Source organism: Anas platyrhynchos, chromosome 21 (genome assembly GCF_047663525.1).
Source record: "Anas platyrhynchos isolate ZD024472 breed Pekin duck chromosome 21, IASCAAS_PekinDuck_T2T, whole genome shotgun sequence".
Taxonomy (NCBI): Eukaryota; Metazoa; Chordata; class Aves; order Anseriformes; family Anatidae; genus Anas; species Anas platyrhynchos.
This window is the reverse complement of record NC_092607.1, coordinates 15,811,055-15,831,560: the sequence shown is the minus strand read 5'-3', so window position 1 is coordinate 15,831,560 and position 20,506 is coordinate 15,811,055. Positions and strand designations below refer to the sequence as shown.

Below are 20,506 nucleotides of genomic sequence, written 5' to 3'. Positions count from 1 at the left end.
AGGCGGTCTGTCTGCGGGGCATGTCCCACCCAGCAGAAGACTGTTTTCATCTGTGTTATTGTTCTAACAACTAACACCGGACCGTGTCCCCTGATGCTGGAGTCTACACCTATGCTGGAAACAGCTTTTCAGTCATTTTTCCAAAATAAGCCAGAAAAAAGTTGTAGCATGTGTGTGAGGATGCTGTGGAGATCCGCCAGCCCAGCTGCTCCCCCAGCCCAGCCTCTCCTTCCTAAGGAGTCGGTCCACACGCCAGCTCTGTCTGTCTCTTACTTGACCATGTGAATGAGCACCTCTGCGTTCATTTTTCAAGGAAAATCATTTTTCAAGGAAAATCACAAAATCAGTGTGCAAATGATTTGCTGCCTTTATTTTTTAGGTCTTTCCGTAACAAAAAAAACTCTCAGCAAGCTTTGGCAAGGCTGCTTAAACTAATAATCATACAGATATGCAAAAGGGTTTCAATACTTCACTGGAGATGTATGAATGTGATGAAACCTGAGCCTCAGTTCTACAACATATTGGCCAGTTTACAGAGACAGATAATGCAGACAACCCACCAAAGCTCTAGCTGTTGTACAAGGAAGGCACAGCCAGCATCATCGGTTTGATCATTTGGGACTTTGACTTTCCTTTGATGATTTCAGTTCCACATCTCCCAGCCTGCAGATACAAGGGGTGGCCCAGCTGCCTCATGTGAACGTGATTTAAACTGATGGAATTCAACTCTTCCATGAGAAACAGTGCAAGCAGAAAAAAAAAAAGAACCAGGATCCACTCCTTGTTCTCCTGAGCTGCACCACTGAATGGCCAAGATATTTTAAAAAAAGAAAAAAAAAAAAAAAACACTTTTTTTTTTCTGTGTTTCTACAGGAAAGGTCATGCAAGCAAGCTGCTCAGCTGGAGGAGGGACAGGGCTGGCAGAGATGCCTGGCTGGCCAGCCTGGGCTGAGTTTGCCCCCCGTTACCTGCTGATTTTAAGAAGCTCCCCAGCAGTGTCCGGGTCCTGGCTCTGCAGCATCCCAGCCACAGGGCTGGACCCATGGCAGCAAACAGCCTCTTAGAGAAAAAAGCAAGCAAGAAGAAAAAAAGTACTCATCTCTCTGGCCCCAACTTGGACCACACCGATGTTATTTTCCCTCGAGAAGACACCAGGCAGCTCTATCTTTCTCTCTTAATACCCCCAATAAGTAGCTCAGCTCAGCTTAGCGGCACCATTACTGTGTCTGCAGTTAAACATTTTCATTATCAGCCCACCTATTCAGAAGCAGCAAGGTATCTTCCAAGAAAGCTGTCCCAAACAAAAGGATAAGCATGATTTTTATTTTTTTTTTAAGGACCTGAATCTGCAGTTTTCCTGCACGGTGAGTGCAGTTTCAGCAGCTGCAAAGCCAAAGCCGTGATGCTGGCTGTGCCCTCCTCGCTAACCGAGTGGCACTGAATTGTTCTCAGCTCCAAAACTTGGGCTGCAAGCAAGGGGTGGGAGGAAAAGCAATGACTTACTTTAATATTAAATGTCACATTTAAAATAGAGCGTACAAAACCAGAATCTGTAGGCTGGTAAATCCTTCCCCTCTGGAAATACTGTGGGTTTCGGTGGGAGTACCACAGAAAATAAGCATGCAGAATCAGGCCTCAAGTACATAAAATATAGAATTTGGTAGTTAAATTTAAAAATATTTATAAATAACTTAAGACATTCAGGCTCAGAGGTGTGAACAGCCACGTATTTCCCCCTGACACGGGGAACAGCACGGATCCACACCCAGTACTAAGGGTCTCTGATGCAGAAATTCCCTTTATGCTTGAAGGAGAAACAAAAGGTGCCCACTGCAGGCTCTTTGGAAAATCTCCCGCAGCCCTCTGAGAGCTCGTGAAGGACACGTCTGATGCAGCAGAGAGCGTTTGGGAGCACGGACCCGTAGCACTGAGCATGACCAATCCTTCTACATTCACAGCGTGGGGCAAAAGGGCTCCTGGAGGATTCCTGGGCTGCCCCTACAACACGTGGTGTCCTGCATCCCACCGGGCTCAGACACTGAGGGAGCCCTTGGGCTGCTGAGAGCGGTCTGCTGTGGTCTGCAGGATGGATGCAACGTCCTGCCCACGGTGCACAGCAGGCACCCAGCCAGAAATCCTCGCTTGCCCCAAAGGGAAGCCTTGGATTTGTCTCACAACCCAGTCCCTTGTGCACCTGGGCTGTGCCTGCCGAGCGGGCTGCAAAACGAAGGCACGCGAGGGATGGTTAAGGTCAGAGGTATGTTCTTTGGGGTTCTTCCTTTCTGTTAGTTCAGACAAAAATGTGTTGAGCGGTGGTCCAAGAGCTGGCAGTCCTCCACACGATCACAGGGAGGCAGAGCATGGAGGCAGTGATGCTCCACACGGCGAAGCGGCTCTATCAATACGCTGGGAGTGCAAACTGCAGCCCCACCTAGCAGGGCAGCCCAGCTGGGTGTCTGCCCACTGGAAACGGGACTGGGGCAAACCAAGGCCAAAATCTCACTGGAGATGTTGAGCTGGATGGCTCCACAGGCCATCAGCCCTGCCCTGAGCAAAAAAAAAAATGAACTCTAGAAGTCTTTTTGGCGTGGGTTTCATTCAGACCCACTAAGTACTTGGTCTCAGTATTTTTTGTTAAATGCCTACAAAAAATAATATTCTTTGGCACTTGTGCAACAATGACACGTGGATTTGAGCTCCCTTATCCTTCCTCTGCTTGCTGGACTCCTCTCTACAGGTCAATGTAGGCAGAGTCCGTGTCCACCCGCTGGGCCTCCCCAAACACCAGGAATGCACAGAGCCCGATGCTGTTGACAGCAGCCACCAGGTTGAAGACAGAAGTCCAGGAGCCCGTCGTTTCGATCAGGTAGCCAGCCAAGTACACACAGATGACTCCTGGGCACAGGGGGAAGAGAGAGAAATGCACAGGCTGTGGGGTCGCATCCTGCCTGCCCGCAAGGATGAGCTGAAGGAAGGTGCCTTACCTAGGAGGGCTCCACCTGTATTTCCAACACCTGTAAAGTGAAAAAAAAGGGATTTTTCCTTTTGCTTTGTCTCACGGAAAGTGGGTATTAGAAACCCAAAGATGCAGGCAGCTTCACCTGGCTTCCCACCCAACCCCTGATATGGGGGGCAGCAAAGGGCCTTGCTGGTGGCAGGGCCAGCACCACTTCTCCTCACCCCCTTCCCTTTCTCCAGGTGGTTGTAGGAGAAAAGAAGCAGCAGCCTGTGCAGCCACCTGGCCCTGGGGAAGGCAGCTGCACGCACAGAAGGGTGCTGAGGCTGCAAGCACTGAGCAGCCGTCCCAAAGAGCTACGGCTGCTAAAACCCTGACACCCAGCCCCGTGTGCCCCCACGCACAGCACCTCTCCAGCACAGCCCCAAGCCCAGAGGAAACCTTACCGAACAGCAAGCCAGCACAGGAGGGGGCCAAATCTTGCACGTTTACTGAAATACCACTAGTGAGAAACAGAGAGGGGGAAATGCCAGTTTTAATGGAGCACGATTTGTTTTTTCATAGTTTGCACAGAGCTTTCTTAGCTTGTCACACAAATGGAAGGAGCCCAGACAACCCACGGCACTGACGAGGGAAGACAAGGAGGGAAGAGGCAATGCAGGAGAGAACCAGAAGGGTTCAGTTCAAGGCACTCAGAGGGGTCAAAGCACAACTCCCCTCCTGCTTCGTGCCCCTGCTCGCAGCACAGCCAGCCCCTGCTTGGGAAGTGCCAGATTTAGCACCCCAGTAAGACCAGGGGCAGCCTGCCCTGCGAGCCCAGAGTGACAAAGCCTAGGGCTGCAGCTCACTGCTGCCTTCATTACCTGTGGTTAAAGGTCTGGAGTCCAACCGAGGCCGAGGCGAACACTATGGCTTTGCAAAAGCTGGATGTCTGGCCCAGGCACAGAGCAAAAACGCTGGAGACACCGGAGCCAATGACCTGGAAGAAAAGGGAAATGAAATACTGCAGTGGATCTTCTGTGAGGCAGAAAGCAAGCCCTTTTGCAGACAAACTGTGCCCTTTTACAATGTGAAGAGCTTGTGTGCACGGTTCTCTTTGGGTCTTTGCTCCCCCAAGATGGACACGATGTGGGCAGAGGCATGCTCTCCTGGCTTTTCTATTTCTGCTCATCCTTGCACTGCTTCTTCCCTCGGTACCTAAAGGGCCCTTTGCAGTGACAGCGTACAGCTGGGCCCTACCTGTGGAGGAAGAGCTCCTTGGAGCACTCTCACAGCTCCAAGCACAACATAACTGCGGGTCCACACTCTGCTCCTTGCTCGGGTTTTCCTCTGCATTTCATTTCCCATACACGCCAGTCAAATCTGGCTGCAAAGCTACAAAACCTCCCCCCTGCAACCACCAACCCAGCTCTGGAAGCGACCTGATCTGCCTCTCAGCAGCAGCAGGCAAGCAGAGGTCTCTTACCTGCATGAACTTACGAACGGTGATGGTTTTGTACCCTGGAAGAGAAAGGAAGAGTCCCACGTAAAGACAGAGCAACAGGTCTCCTTGTGCTCCTCCCAGGGAAGTGCATTTCAGATGGCCACAGCTCATCTCTGGATGGATGCTGTGAGATCAAAGGGAGCTCCAAGCACGTGGATGGGACCTGGACCCTGCCATACTTACCCCATTTTCATGCTGTCTATTGCTGGGACTTCTCCACCTGAACAAGCCCAAGTCCTCCCAGACAGGCTCTGTTCCCACACTGTATAGAATCAGAGCTGAGGAAAAGCCAAAAGAGCTCTTACCCTGGTTAATTAAATGATCAGACAGAAATCCACTGAACAAGCTCGTTGGAATTGCCACCAGCCAGGGGACTACGTTAAACACCCAACCCTGAAAGAGAGCAAAAGTCAAGAGAGGGCTGCTGTCAGAGCTCAGCTTACTTGCAGATGTCTGTAGAAAGGAAAAAATGAAGGGATCAGGACTTTTTACAGGATCTCTACCCCATTCCCACCGCAAGCTCTCAGTTACAGCCTGCAGCTCTCCAAAATCTGCAGCCCATCAGGCACAGCACGGGGCTGCAGCAGGTGGTAGGTGTGCTGCCTTTCCTTCAGTCTCCGTGACCCTACCTCCAGGGCAGAGGCAGAAAGCTCAGAGGCGAGGGATTAAACGTGGCAAAGTTTAGTGTTCAGCAAGGTGATGTGGCAGGGAGCCGCAGAGGTCTGGAAAGCAAGCTGTGGATGTCGCTCTGCCCCAGGGGTCATCGGAAAAGCTGCTGGCAAAATTTCCAAGAGCAGCTTCAACCTCATTAGCAGCGTTACTGCAAAGCTGCGGGAGTGTAGCTGGATTTTAATGCCAGGATTAGGTAACATTACAGTCACAACATACTTCGGTTTATTTTCAATTAAGCAAGCTTGCTGCATTTGTAATCACAGATGATTGCTGGTCATCTGGATTACAGCTGCTCACAGGCGTTTTGGTGCCCAGATCCCACGGGGAGCTGAAATTGGTGTGTGCTGGGGCTGAGCTTCATCTCAGTGGGTCGAATCAACCCATCCCTCATCCATTTAAAGCTCCCTTTGCTCAGAGCCCACCTCCCCATGTACACATCTCTTTTTCCCATGCCACATCAGGATGCGTGGGAGGGCTGAATAATCCTGCTTTTGAATAATCCTGTTTCGACTGCTCCTGGAAATCACAGCATGGCCCATCTGCATCTTTCAGCGCCTTTGAAATGTTGGTCCTCGGTCACTTTCGGAAATGTTATCCCATCAGGTTTGTGGGGCAATGCCTGTGGCATCTCGTGACGCCACCTGGGGTCACCCAGCGATCTGTCCCAACACACCAGGGCCACCCTTGTCTCATCCCATCGCCAAAATCTTCCATCCAGGTGGGCTGTAGGTGGCAGACTGCAGAGCGGTGAAGGCACCTCACCTGCAGCAAGGGTGTCCGACCAGTAGGTGACATAGTTTTACCACGCTAAGGATTATCATCAATCCCTTAAAATCGAGCATTGTCAAGCCCCGTTTTATTAAAATGCATGAAGCGATTACTGGATGCAGGAGCGCTGTGTGGAGCATCTTACATAAGAGGACCATGATATAAGGCTTAACAGATGGCAAATTACTGCTACCCAAGCATATTACCAGAGGTGCACAGATCTTGTCACAACAATATGTTTACTGGTTTAATACACGATTTTAAAATAAATATCAAGCATGCCATAAAGCCCCTTACAAATGTAATGTTAAAAGGCATTTGTAAGCAGCTCTGGAAGTTACAAAAAAACCCTAGCAGAGCCATTGTGGAAAATGATGTCTCAGTTTCTGAGAATAAGAAGATAAAAATAGTAGCTGTCAGCCCAGATGAGTCTTGCTTAGGTTTCTGAAAAATGGGATCGTTGTTTGTGCTGAGGGGAGAGAAGCTTTTATAGTGTTGTTAAAGTACACTTTATTAATGGTAATTATCAGTTATTGCTGGTATCTCTGAGCTATACAATGTCAATATAGTTAAATAAAAACTTAAAAACCCAGGAATGGTGGTCATTTACAATGGCATAGTGCAATGAGCTCCGTGCCATTTGAAGATCGTCCCTCCTTCGGAAGAAAAATAAAATAAAATAAAATAAAATAAAATAAAATAAAATAAAATAAAATAAAATAAAATAAAATAAAATAAAATAAAATAAGAGTCTGAAAACCAGACATAACCCTTCTCTTCCCTGCCTGGAAGGTGCCCCAGGTCTGCCTCACTTCAGCATCCCTCACCAAGCCATAAGAAACCAGCCTCTGCCTACCCGGAGGGAGGATGCTCGTGCACATCTCCAGATGTATGCATGGAGAAACGCCTCCTGGCCCTGCAGGGAAGCCTCCCACCTCCTCCTGCCTCCCAGCCTGCTCTCACCAAACCCCTCTGCCTTCCCCTTGCTCCCCAACCCACCCGCTTTGGCAGGCCCCCAGCACCATCCCCTCTGCACACACCCCAGCCCTTCCCGCATCTCAGCCACCCTTACCTTTGACTCGGGGAAAGTTTCCTTAAAGAAAGTGGGCAGCCAGGAGAGGAGAGTGAAAAATGTGCTGGATGTAGAAAGCTGAGCAATGATGACAGCCCTGAGAAAATACAGTGGGGAGGGAATAATCAGCACTGACAGGTCACGCTGGGCGAGAAAGGGGCATTCTAGCAACGCAGTATTTCAGCTCCTGGTCTATAAATAACTCCCTTATAGCACTGCTGTTGTTTCCTGAGATTTTTTTCGCAGATAACTACTGCTCTGGGCTCGCAGCACCACGCGTTCCCCAGCTGCCCTCACCAGGGCGGATGCCTGACGTCAGCCCGTGGGTTCAGGCCAGGTTCACCACGGCTGTGACCGTGTGAGCGTATTTCCCCAAAGTCCCTCCAGCGCAGCAGGAGGTGTCATTTAGGGCTTTCTAAAGCTGTGTTATCAGCAGATGTCCCACAGTTATTTAAGGCAGGAAAGGGCAGCCAGTTCCATCACCCTCCTCCCCGTCTTTAGCAGCACCTGGGAACCTGCTGCTGTGCTTGGATGAGCCTCAGTGCAAAATGCAGATTTGCCTAAAAAAAAACTCTATTCCAGTGCAAACCCAGCCCATGCCTCCCAGTGCCCCTGAGCATCACACTCACCCAGGGAACAGCCTCCAAAAGAGAAAGATTTGCCAGCAATATTTAAGCCTAGCATTCCCCCAGACAGAACAAACCCCACCTTTCATCAAGCTCATGCTTTCAGTTCTTTATTTACATAGGAGGGATTAGAAAACGTGGTGGCATTTCCCAAATACTTAAATAAGAGAACAAGCACAGAAGAAGCAAGCAGGCAGAGGTGGCAATGCCGCAGGGTGGAGGAGCTCTCCCAGCCTGGCCAGGGCTGCTCCAGCTGCCTACCATATGGGCGCCTTCGTAAACAGCTGCTTCCAGGGCACTTTGCTCTGCTTGGACATCGAGAGGCCTCTCGTTAAATATTCTATGGGGATGGTGAGTTCTGCAGGGAAGGAAACGTACAAAGGAAAGCTCTGATCAGCGATATTCTGTGCAGCTGGAGGGAGCCCTGCAAGACCTGTACAAGCACCTCAAATCTCCTTCAAACTCTTTATTTTTTTTGCAAAACCAGCTCTGGATGCTTATGAAAACACCTTGTTTATGTTGACCAAGCATCTTCCAACGCACCCACACAGTGCCCCATCCAGCCACCTTCCCAGCTGTTGCATCTCTCATCACAACGGGACAGAAATCTCTTGGGTCTGGATTTAGGGCAGCACCAGGCACAAGATGAGCTGGGCCCCTACATACCACAGGCACACTAAGAGCATTGTAGGCAGGTGTAATGGTTTGCCCATGTGTGGAATTTCTCCCAGACAGTTATTTGGGAAGAGATACTGGGATTAACTGCTTTTTAAAAGCTCTGTGTATAGATGCTCTTAGTTGGAAATAAGTATCTCGCCCTGTTTAAGCTTAATCCACTTAGAAGATCACGCTCCGCTTGGTGTTTTCACTGGTGCTTAAGAGTACTGAGGAGTCCGGGCGACTCTCAACAGCAACATAATCCAGTGTGGGACTGAAACAGCAACAAAAAAGCTCAAAATCTTGTTTCTGGGTTCATAATTTTTGGCCAGATACTGTTTATTATACAAGATACCCAAACAAAATACACTGTGTAAAACCAGGCAAGCCCTTGGAAACCCCAAGCCCTGCAGCCCAAGGGATGAGGTCGAATTTACCTTTTTCTGTCAGCAGGTACTTGCAGGTGCAGTAAACCCAGAGCAACGTGAGCAAGCCGGAGAAGTAGAAGACGCTCTCCCAGCCGTACCAGTCCAGGAGCAGAGATCCTGCACCACCGATCACCAGTGTCCTGGAAGGGAAGCCACAAGCTGGCTCTTGGGTCTGCCAAGGGCTGGCCAAGGACACCAGGATGGCACGGAGCCATAGGGGAGGCTTCCTGGGGTGGATGCTGCACATCCACCTGCTGCACCCTGTGGCTTTGCAACCTGCTCTGGTCCCAGCAAGGCCAGATCCTGAGCTGGGGAGGCTCAGCACCTCGCCCCCAAGCTCTCGGCTGCAGACTGAGTCCTGTGTTTCCCACCCCCATAAAAACAAAGCGATTAAATACAGTGGTATTTCTATTTGGCTTTTAAGCAACTGTTCCATTTAGAAAGGAAATTCTCATGGAAATAGAAGAGAAGGGAAAGTTGTATTATCGCCATCTGTCAGGGAGGACAGGTGAGCAGTCTCACGCTGACCCCTGCTCTTCCTACTGGATCAGGCTGTTCCCCACAGTAATTAAATATTGCAAACGCTCTTCAAAGTCTGTCTTGGAAGGAAAGAAAAAAAAAAAACACCACATAAATCTTTGACACACGCAAGAGCAAACCGTGCATTTCAAAGAACACAAAGTCTTCAGCAGCGTGTGCATGAGAGCACAGACAGCAACTGCCTGAGGCTTCCCCAGCTGCAACCGGCATCCTCAAGGACCCAGGAACCTGCCTGTACTTTGGGCTGCAAGTTTTGCCTCCAACTATTTACTGTCCTTTCATCACCGTGATGTCCTGAGATTGTCACTCGCTGCTCAAAGCCATCTGCCTTTTGAACTTACCCGAACTGTGAGCCGGTCCCCACCGTGCTGTAGGTGAAGGCTCGCTCGCTCTCCCGGACCCTCTGGGACAGCAGGCTGGCCAGCGATGGGAAGTAGACCCCTGAGAAAGGGAAGGAAGGCAGGGGGCCATCAGGGCAGGCCCTCACCAGCAAACCCAAAGCAAATTTAAAAGATTCATCAAGAGCTAAACACCGAGACAAAGCAACGAGACTTTGGGTGGATTCAAAACAGGGATGTAACATAGAATAAAGGAACCCATCGCAAGGAAAGGTTTGTTTGTGTCTTCTCTGTAGTCCCATTCCATCATCAAAACTGCTGCTGTAAGTTCATCAGTGCCAGTGCTGCAATTTGGCAAGAGGAAAGGAAAACCATCCCAAATTATCCAGAGGTTTTGGCAAGGACCAATTTTCACCAAGTGCTTCCAAGGAGTTTTAAAACACAGAAAAATCTAAATCTGATTTCAGAAGCCAGCAGCTGTAGCTTCTTATTGTGGCAGCCCATGTTCGGCAGAGATATTTCTATGGGGAAATGATTTGTGGGTGACTTTAGAAATGTCACACTTTTTTTTTTTTTTGCTTCTGCTCCGGGTGCAGAAGCAGCTTTGAGACAGAAGCTTGCTCAAACACGCAGCAGGAATTCACACACTGCAAACCAAATGTCTTGCACCTGAACATTTGAGCCCCAAGCAAGGAGCCCGTGGGCAGACAGACACGTGTGCTCAGGACACGGGTCTCACCTTGCAGCAGCCCCATGAGGAACCTGGAGCAGGTCATGAAGACAAGATGGGCAGAAGAGATATGTGTGAGCAGCGGGGTGATGACTGTCAGGAATCCCCATGCTGACGCCGAGAGGAGGAGAACTTTCTCACCTCCTATTCTGGAAGACAGAAAATGTGCATTAGAAACAAGTGGTGGGGGAAAGAGCAACAGCCCCCAGCCAAAATTCAAGCATTCTTCCCATTTCAGCTGGTTTTTAAGAGCAAATTGTCCGTCTAACCTGTTCTTCTCCTCTTAAGGAGGTTTTAGCCCAGCGGGGAGCAGGATCAGAGCTGGCCCCCTCCCTTCCCACCTCCACGGAGTGTGGGACCCCACGAAGGGGCCCGGTGACAGCCCCAGAGCAGGACTCGTGTCAGCCACCAGGACAGCTCTCAGTGGGTATTGCCCATTCAGCACACAACCACCCCAAACACTTCTCCCTGGTACAGGGGAAACCCAAGCTGCTGCTGCCCTTCTGCTTTTCTTTTACAATGACCGTATTTTCTCATCCGTCTGCTCTCCTGCATCAGCTACTCCTTCCTGTTAGCAGCTGGGGGATTTTTTTTTTGCTGGCATTTGCTTGCAGACTATTAAGGAACATAATAAAATTGCAGAGTGCCCTGCATGGATAACACACTCCTTCCAGGCATGCCCTTCTCACGAAAGGTTTCGCAGGAAAACCCTCTTCACCAAGGAGAGGGCAGCTGGGGAAAGGAATGTGAGTGGCTAATTAACCAGACCTTTCCTTACAGCTAGCTGGGGTAGTTGTTTTTTAATTGATGTGATAGACCAAAGGCATTCAAAACATGATGGAAGCTCTGATAGGGGCTTGTTTGGGAAAGGATTGCACAAGAATGTGGGGTGGAAACACTGGAGGTGCCAAAATGTAAATGAAGACAGAATAGATTATTTCAAATAATAAAAAGCTGTAGTCCTTGCAAGAAGGAAATCTTACATCTTGTGGTTAGTGACTGCAGCCATAAACCCTTCCAAACGGCTGTCGGACACAGCTGGGATTAAATTGTTTAATGGACAAATAACACTCCCAGCGAGCAGCAGCTATGAACCACACAAGAACTCAGCATTTATCACTTTCCTAAAATCAAGCCCACTTCACACCCACCATTTCTTTTGTCAGCCTAACATGTAGGGTTGTGGGTTTGCACTTTTATTGCAGTTACTGACCCAGTGGTAAAAACCACCTCCACCCAAAAAAATATGCTGGTATAACAGTGCCCTTCACTGGTTAAAGGTGAAAAGAAACCTCGGTGGTCTACGTGTCCATTAATATAACCGAAGGCCTCTTCTGGCAGCGGTGTGGGAACTGCCAAGGTAGTAATTACCGTGTGGGCACTCCCTGGGTTTTCTGGGGGTTTTGCCTGTACAAAGTCCTTCCCCGTACACCGCACTGTAAGCATGGCACCAGTTTGAAGACCCAGGAATGTGAGCGGATACTCAAAACCACAGCTGTACTTCCTGAATGAGGGCTGTGGCAAAACTAACAGAGAAACCCATAAAGCTTCTCCCACACCTAGCCTTCACCCTCCACCCCGTTACCATCCCAGGGTGAAACCTGGCACTGTCAACCAAGAGATCAAAAACAGGTTAGGTGATACTGAAAAAGCCCGAGCAGGGGAAAAGACAATGCCAGTACTGGTCACTGATATGTCCTCCGATGATCTGCGTCAAGCAGTAGCCCCAGAAGAAGCTGCTGAGCACGACGCCCGACTGCTTCTTGTCCCAGCCGAAGTGAGCGCTCAGGGCGACGGCGCAGATGGGCACGGTGACGCGGGCGCAGTACAGCAGGCACGTCCCCAGCAGCAGCATCACCATCCACACGCGGCACGTGGGCCTGCAGGAAGAGAGCAGAAGGTGAGAAAAAGGCCAGAGGATGAGCTGCCAGGCAGATGGGTGCCCACCGAGCACTTTTACAGGTGGGACTGGTTTGCTTGCAAGCTGTAATGAGTTTGGACTGGTAAAAAAAGGTCAGCATGATCCCCCTGGGGCACAGTGCTTAGAAACACTTGGAAATGTGTTTGGTTGGTGACTTTCAAGAATTATGCTAACTTTTATATCCAAATTATTGTGTCTGTGTCCAAAAGCTGCAGGTACACCAGGCTGCTTGGGCGCTGCTGACTGTAGGTGGAGGGGAAGGCAGGGTGGAAACCTGCTTTGCTGGGCTTTTTTATCCAAACAAAAGCTTTAGAAGCTGTTCTTTAAAAGGTAAGGGTAACAAAAGAAAGGTCAGCGCGTGACACGCTGTCTTGGTAGCAAATATTTGTCACTTGGCATTCCTGCCCGTTCCCCAGGGGAGGTGACATGTCACCCTTCTTAAAAACAACAGAGGTGGAGGCAAGTTTTAGGGAGAGACAGGACGTGGTGGGGCTGAACAGCCCAGGGCGAGGAGCGAAGTCATCCAGCCTGCCCTGGCAAGAAGTTTAGGATAACTTTAGTATGGATGTGCTCGTAGTAACACTTGGTTTTGGTCCATGATCCTCAGCCCCAGGATGAGAGCTCCTGCAGACAACCAGGCTGGCAGTATTTCTTCCTTCACCACGTGCAGGTGAAGTCCTGCAGGCTGCATCCCCCTCTGCTCATGAAAAAGCAGCTCAGTGAGAACATAAACTATTGATATTATTTGTATGTGGTTAATTTGGTGCCCAGAGGCCTGAACAAACAGGCTCTCTCTGCTCCAGAGATGATTGTGAAATTCACTGTACCGGGCATTAACCTCGGTGCTTTCCACCCTGCTACACATCCCCGCCGTCTGCCCAGGGAACAACCTGGGTCACTTTTATATTGTAATGAGAGCTTATTCCTCTGTGCTGGTTTTAGGATAAATGTAGGTTAATCCCACACAGCACAAGCCCATTTATAAATGTGTCAAATGGCCCGGCACGGAGGGAGACAAAGGAACAATGAGAAGTAAAACACACCGAGCAGTTGTGCCCGCTGGAAATGAATTTATTGCTGTTTCCTGACAAGCAGCTCCGTGCCGGCTCCTGGCGGGGGGAACTGGGAGCTTTCAGCAGAGCTTTAAAGGTTGGAACCGTCCTTATTGTGCACACAGAAACGTACAAAAACAACACGGGAACTAGAAAACCTCACTTATGTTTGCTGGGAGAACAAGGAACCGAGGGTTGACCTGCCTCGGTCACCTGAACTGGCTGACAAACGCCCTCCTGGTCTTACACTGCTCGAAGGGCACGCAACGAGCACGCTTTAATTTGCTGCACAAACAATTTGATTTGTTTTTATCACCTGCGGATGATAGCTCTGTGCTGGCTGCCCAGCCAGCACCAAGAGCTGTGGCTCTGACCAACTTCAGTTTGCTGCAGCAAAGCCCAAAAACTTCCAGCTCCTGAGTGTCGGAGCCAGCCCAGGAGAGCCTGGACAGTGGTTTCGGTGAGGGAGGCACAGGCAGGTGGGGCTAGAAATTAAAAAAAGGTGCTCGGCAGAGCCCTCGGAGGGATTTCCCAAGGCTGGCTGGTATCAGATGCACAACTGTGCCTGCCAAACCAGTGCCTCTGCCCCGCGGACATGGGCAGCTGCCAGCCCGGAGCGCTCAGCTCCCTGCTATCCACAGCAGCACAGCGCCCATTTATTTCAGTTCTTGAAGTTGAGGTGACCAAGTAAATGCCTGCCATGTGCATATGTTTGCAATTATTTAGCCGCCAAGAGTTTTCCAAACTGTACTTTTCCCCCTGAAGCACACGGGGACCTTTCTGAGCTTCCCCGTGTCTGGAACTGGGCTGGGCACTGCTTCTTCTCCCAGCAGCTCTTCCTGGTGAGCACGGCAGCACTCTAATGGGATATAAGATTGGCATTTTCTCCCCTGGAAGGCTGCATAAGGTATGAAACGGAGAGAAAAAGGCCTGTGCAGCTCAGCTCTGTTCCCTCCTGAAGGTGTTTGCAGCAAGGGGAAGTGCAGCCCGCAGGCAGTAATGCCGCTGTCCAGGGGAGCTGCGGGCAGGGGGCACAGGAGGAGCCTCACTCTTTTCCAAAACCACTGCATATGATATATAAAACATGACATGGTCATGGTGGTCTCCTTGATCACTGCTCCATTCTATAAATTCATGCCCTTTTTCTGTGTTTTTATACACATCAGCACACACTTCAGTTCCAAACAAGCAGGAACTCTACTGAGGGCTTCCGACTGCCACTCGCTCTGCAGGCAGCACGTCCAGCTAGGAAAATCCCCTCCAATAATACGAGTGTCAAATGTAATCACTGGCTGCCCACACCCACCTGCAAGCATGGCAAGAATTATTTCTCTGCAAGGACAAGGACGTGCTTACCTCAGAGGAAAGAGCTTTGTAAACGCATTTTCTCCTAATTACAGTTATCACAGAGCCTGCCGATGAGTCAATGTTCTGCTCGGTGCACAACAACAACAGCAGCAAAGGTTCCAGAAGAAACCTTGACTAGTGCAAAGGAGGAAAATTAAAACTGCTTTAGGAGCTAAGGAGTAACGACAAACCAAACAATAGGTTTTGTAGCTAACACCAGCCACCCAAGAAGCGGAGCTTTACCGGAATTAGCAAATTTAACTAAATTGCATCCCTGATGAGGGAGCAACAACCTGTGCTGCTGATAACCCAACTGAGACAGAGGCAGGCACATCTAAACCCGAGCAGAAGGAAGTTGCAGGTGGCGGTGCTATCACGCAGACCGAGCTTCTCCCAGCTGCTCCCCAGCTGCACGGGGCAGAAACCGCGGCGAGAGGGGCAGCCACCTCCGAAACCGTCAGGGGATGAAGCTCCACGGCCTGCCCGCAGCCACCCCGCTGACTCAAGAGGTTGTTGCAGGTCTGCAGCAGCTCCTCGCCACCCGGCCGTGCTCTCCTGGCCCGTCACACCTCCTTGCTTCTCGCAGGGAGCAGGCGCCTGCAGGTGCGTCCCCTTCCGCACGCCGCCGGCACCCTCCTCGCAGCCGTGCAGCTAGAAAACACTTCCTATGTCGTAATGCTCCAACCACCACCCAGACGGGCTATAATTAGCACCGAGAACTATAATTGAGTCCTAATGACTGTTCCTGGGTGGCTTTTTGGATGGCAGCAGCCTTGTGTTTGAGCAGTGTGCCCGGGTTCTCCCCCAAACACAGCCCCAGGCGCTGGGTGGTCACGGTCACGGCTTTGCTTTGAAGCATCCAGTGCTTCATCTGGGACCTGGATCCCACCAAGAATGGGTCCCCAGCCTAGGGCAGTGTTTAACATTGATTTTGAAGGAGTCCTGGGACATCCCGCAGAGGAAGCAGCACAGGGTATCTTTATTTGCAGGGTGTTTTCCTGCTGGAGGAATTTCTCCAGTAGGTGCCACCAAGCAAATATTGATTCAACTTTATTTCTCTTGCCATGCCTTGCTCCTTTCCCTCAGTCTGCAGTCGTGTTTGCAGGCACTGCAGGTCGCTGTTAAAATGGACTTGCTGGTGCTGAGGCTATCAGTTAGATCACAGCTCCGTGCCACCCTCAAGGCACGAGCCAGGACTGCCAGGTGGTTTTTTAAGCAGTAAGAGAGCTGTGCAGACCACGAACGGTCTGCTCCAACAACAGCTTTTGGATGGAAGCTGTCTCCAGTGCTTGTGGGTGCTGCCCAGAGCTGGAACTGGAAGGGGCAGAAGCCTTCTGACTCAGTTTCCTCCTGCAGACAGGGACCCAAAGAGGCCCTGTGGGAGATGCACAGAGGAAACGTGTGCTGGAGCCCCTTGTTCATTGCAGCAGGCACACACCCATCCCTGCACAAACTCCGGGAGGAGCAGGATGGGGAGCACAGAGTGGCACCAAGCTTCCAGCCATGCCACGGGGCCACCAGCTGCAGACCAGGGGCATTTTCCTCCTCGTGACCCATTCCCAGCCCCACCTGAGCATCATTTTCCTCCATAAAATACTTCTGTCCCTGCTTACCTGCCTCCTGCTTTAATTGACAGTAATCACCACAATTACAGCCTGACTGACGTGGTCTGACACAGCCGTCGTGCAGACACTCCTGCACAAGGAGATAATACCCAGGTAGTTATTTTTAACCTGCTTTGACAGTCCTCTCACTTCTCTCTCTTTGTTTTTCTTAACAATTTCTCCTACCCTTGAAAATCTAACACGCTTGTCAAGAGAGCCCTTTATTTCCCCTCCTCAAGCTGACTTTGTCGTGCTGCAGCCCGGCTCAAAGCTGGTGATTTCTCGCTGTCAAAAGTAGCTTTCGGGTTTAGAGGAGTCTTTTTTCCAATCTGCCAGCTTGCAGCCAGCTAGAGCAGCACGGAGGACACAGGGCTTTTTTACTGGGAAAGCTGCTGATTTCCTGTTAGCCTCCTGTGCACAAACTTCTTCCGCAGAGCCACAGATGGCAACAAAGTGGTGTTCAGCGAGCACAGCTCTCAGTTTATTCCCTCTCTTCATTTCTTGCTTTCGGCAAAAGCAAAGATGAAATTAGATTTCAGCAGCTCTCATGAGCTGGAAATAGTCGTTTAGTCCAGGTGGAGGAGGTGGGAAAATGTAATAACAAAGCACACGCATGCTTTGCACACTGATCTGGAGGACATACACGGATCAGCTATAAATGAAATACGTGCTTAAATTCAGGGTGAGGAGCTTGGATGACTAAAAAACCCAATCACCAAAAAAAAAAAAAAATCAACTAAAACCACAGCATCGTGTTGACAAAAGATTGGGGCACTGAGCTCAGAAAAACAACGTGACCTCTGGCTCCGGGCAAAGAGCGCAGTCAGGCGACTGAAGGCCAGCATGTGGCCAGTGGTACAAGCCCTTTTATCTGTGGAGTTTAAAGAAACTGCTATAATAATCCCTTGTCTTCAGGTGTAGCCAGAGGCTGGGAGATGCAGAGTGGTTTCGGGAGCCATTTCCTTCCCAGGACACACTAACTTCTCTGTGCTCTGTTTCTCTCCTGGAGGCACCATCCAAAGCGTTGTCTCCACGTTGACTGCTGGATCTGCCCAGGGCTTTGTGTGCAGCCTTTGGCCATCAATTTCTCTTCTGGGTGCTTTGGTCTTCCCTCCTGTTGAACCAGAGGTGCTCCCACACATCTGCCAAAAGGATCCCGCTTGGCATGGTGAGATCTCCAGGCAGAAAGTGCTATCTAAACATCCAGATGTGCTAAATAAACATGCAAGCAATTTTTCAAGCCCCAAACAGAAATTGGTGAGAGTTGATCTTGGAAGAGAAAGAGCAGATGTGTGATCGCGGAGCCACTGGAAACCTGCAGAAAAGTTTGGGAAGGGGCAGCGGGAGAGGCAGGATAAATCACAGGGCAAGAACAGTAGAAGAGGAAGGAAGAGCCAGCTGAAAAAAAGGGAGGACAAAAGAAGAAGCGGGTTGAACAAAGATGGAAAAATAAACCTGCCACCAAGATAAGTGCTTATCTCTCCTTGCACTGACGGTGCAGACAGATCTTGGAAGGCTGCCTGGCATGTCTTTTGTTGGAGCATGAAAGGAGAACCTGTGTCATTTCCCCCACCCGATCAAGCCTTGCCTCCACGGCAATAACTTATTACTTACTTGGAAATGTTGACAGCTCTTTATTTGCATGTGTTGTTCAAAAACTGCCCACCGAATCGATCTCAAACCGCCCAACCTGCCACGTTCTGCAGCCAGCAGCTGGCCCCCGACCTGCTCGCGTGAGCTGGCAGCAGGCTCCCCTTACCCTTCCCCTGTCTCGTTGGCTTTAGACCCACAAAACTTCCCCAAACAAGGGCTGCAACCACGCGTGTGTGCGGCCGTGCCTGACGGGGACGTGCTCTCTGCCTCTGTGAATTACTGCAATAAAGATAACGAGCTGATTAGAGCTACGCTCGTCCTGCTGCTCCTTCACGTTGGCTGAACTCTTTCGGTTACTTGCAGCGCTACGGTCGGAATCGGTTCAAAATATGTCTTTCTTGGTAAATGTTTCATCAGCAGTCTCTTGTTTTGGGAAGTGTTATAGTTGTTCACACTTTTAGAAGAGATTTGGGAAGCTGGAAGGTTCATTCTGGCAAAATGTATAATTTTTTTTTTTCTCAGGAAAAGACATCTAAGCAGAAATTTTTGTTTCATGAAAATTTGGCTCGGGGTTCTTTGTCTCCCACCACTCCCAGTTCACGAATATTTAGGGAAAAGTTACGAACGGGGCGACAAAGAGAGGGGATTTTCTTAATTGCTTTGGGGGTAGAATCTTAAAATTTTAAGCAACATGAGTGCCAAAGGTTTGCTTGTGAGACCTACCTGGCATTCTTGGGACCCTGCCTCGGGAAGGCAGCTCAAGGCGTGCCACCACTGCAAGAGGGGGTTGATAATAAACCTCAACCCACCCCAACCACCCCGATTGCTGCCAGAAGGGACAAATCCTCCCCCGGGCCACACGTTCCTGTGTGTTGGCACCAATGTCACTGGCCCCGTGGCTGCCCCTCGATGCTGCCACCGTGATGGGCTCACCATGGGGACACACTGTCCCCAAAGCAAAGGGGAACAGGCAGCCTGCCGGGCACAGCACCTCGCTCGGCACCACAGCAGCATCAAGCCAAACCTATAAAAAACCCCAAAGCGTGGGGGGCAGCGGGGTGAAACTCTGGCTGTCGGGGTCCCGGCTTGGAGAAGCCTCCGAGCATCACTTCCAGCTGCCACGGGGCACTTCTGCACCATCTGTGACTGTAGGATTGTAGGATTGTTAGATTGTAGGATTGCTAAACTGTAGGGCTGTAGGATCAGGTGCCCTGCCAGGACCAGAAGAGTTGGAGCAGGGGTCGGGGTGGCAGGCGGCGGTCTGGGGCTCAGCACAGCCCCGCTGCAAGCACGGGACCACCCTGCTCTAAAAGCAGACCCTTCGGGCTTAACGGGGGCGCTAATTATTTTAATGACTTGGCTTGCCAAACGGCTGGTGCTGTCAGGCTGCCGCCCAGCTCCCCGCCGGGACTTTTATCTTCACGAATTCCTAACGCCAGGACAAACATCCTGACTGAAACACTCCGATAAAACCCTCCCGGTACATCCAGCGGCGTGTTCAAATAACTGCCGGCGTGCCAGGAAAGAAAGGAGGAGATTTATTTCGCATTTTTAGCCTCCCCCCCCCCTCCCACACACACAGCCCCGCGTTCAGCCCACCGGGACCCCAGCCCCCGGGGGCTCTCGGAGCGGCTCCCGAAGCGGTTTCTCCGCCGAGCAGCGGCGGCTTTTCCACAGGCAGCACCCCTCAGGCAGCTTTACCTTGGCCAAAAGGGGTCCCCGGCGCCGTCCTTCCTCATGCCGCGGCGCTGCGAGGCTCCGGAGCCGGGCTGGGCGCCACACGGCACCGCGGTGCCACCCGCGGCCATGCGGGCAGGGCAGAGCCTTCCGGCCCCGCCGCCTCACCCCGAGCCGGCCTCCTCCTTCTCTCCTTCCCTCCTCCTTCTCTTCTCTCCTTCTTCCCTCCCGGCCTTCCCCCGCCGGGCCTCGGCCACGTGTCGGCGCCTCCCCGCCGGGCCGGGCCGGGCCGGGCCCCGAGCCAGCACCGCCACCGCCCCCCGGGGCCCGTGGGGACCGGGGGCAGCCTCGAACCCGCGGTCCCCCCCCGGATCCGGGCAGCCCTCAGCTCGCTGGGCTCCTTTTGGGTTAGTTTTTAAGGATTTTTGCCCCCCCTCCGGTGTGGAATTGCATCCCCACAGCAACGTAGTGATGGGGTAACAGATGGCCCAAGTAAAATTACATTTTACTCTGTTCAACAAAATGAAATGTTCCTGTCCCTCCTGTACCCAAAAGTTGCAACGCTACTCGTGGTGGCGGGGGCAGCCCCTGCTCCTCCAGCTTTCGCTTTTGTTTTTCACAGGTTTGCCAGCACAAACATCTCTCTCTGCTTTTTAAGGTTTCCCACCTAAATTTAGGGAGAAAACGAACAGTTATCAGTGTTGTTGCAGCCTGGGTTAACTCTGTTGGACAGAGCCGCTGCCTTCCTGTAAGTGTCACGGAGATGTAATCAGGCTCCTTTATGGAAATAGATGATTAAAATAATGATTATCCCAGTACAAAACAAGAGGAGGCGTGAGTCACTTCAGGGGTATGAATGAGCAGGTGGAGCTTTGTTAAGATGTTGTACAGGTGGCCAACAGCGGCTTGGATGCAGGCATGGCAAAACTTTGGTCAAAGGATGGAGAAGGAGCTCCTGCACAGCCTGCCAAGGGCAAATATGGCCCTTGGGAAAAAGGTACTGAAGCTCCTGGGTTACGCTAACAAGTACAGGGCACAGGTG

General features: G+C 50.9%; 1 protein-coding gene and 1 long non-coding RNA gene across 4 annotated transcripts; one reads left to right on the top strand and one right to left on the bottom strand.

Moving 5' to 3' along the window:
• Positions 1-343: 343 nt before the first annotated feature.
• On the bottom strand, positions 344-19,934 carry SLC17A9 (solute carrier family 17 member 9). Of its 3 annotated transcripts, XM_072026391.1 has the most exons (14): positions 19,489-19,934; positions 14,600-17,308; positions 11,953-12,150; positions 10,280-10,419; positions 9,544-9,643; positions 8,672-8,802; positions 7,839-7,935; positions 6,952-7,048; positions 4,745-4,832; positions 4,422-4,456; positions 3,820-3,935; positions 3,403-3,458; positions 2,985-3,014; positions 344-2,895 (listed from the first exon to the last, which is right to left on the bottom strand). In XM_072026391.1, exons 3-14 carry the CDS (start codon positions 12,129-12,131, stop codon positions 2,732-2,734), a joined length of 1,233 nt encoding a protein of 410 aa, XP_071882492.1. In that variant the 5' UTR covers positions 12,132-12,150; positions 14,600-17,308; positions 19,489-19,934; the 3' UTR covers positions 344-2,731. The 3 variants fall into 3 exon arrangements, with proteins under 3 accessions (XP_071882492.1, XP_038021979.2, XP_038021982.2); XM_038166051.2 differs by lacking the exon at positions 14,600-17,308 and having other exon boundaries at positions 19,489-19,839; XM_038166054.2 differs by lacking the exons at positions 14,600-17,308; positions 19,489-19,934 and adding an exon at positions 17,809-18,299.
• Positions 16,219-18,094, top strand: LOC139999202 (uncharacterized). The gene is made up of 2 exons (XR_011804426.1): positions 16,219-16,308; positions 17,204-18,094. It is a non-coding gene; the product is annotated as an uncharacterized lncRNA (long non-coding RNA).
• Positions 19,935-20,506: the final 572 nt, after the last annotated feature.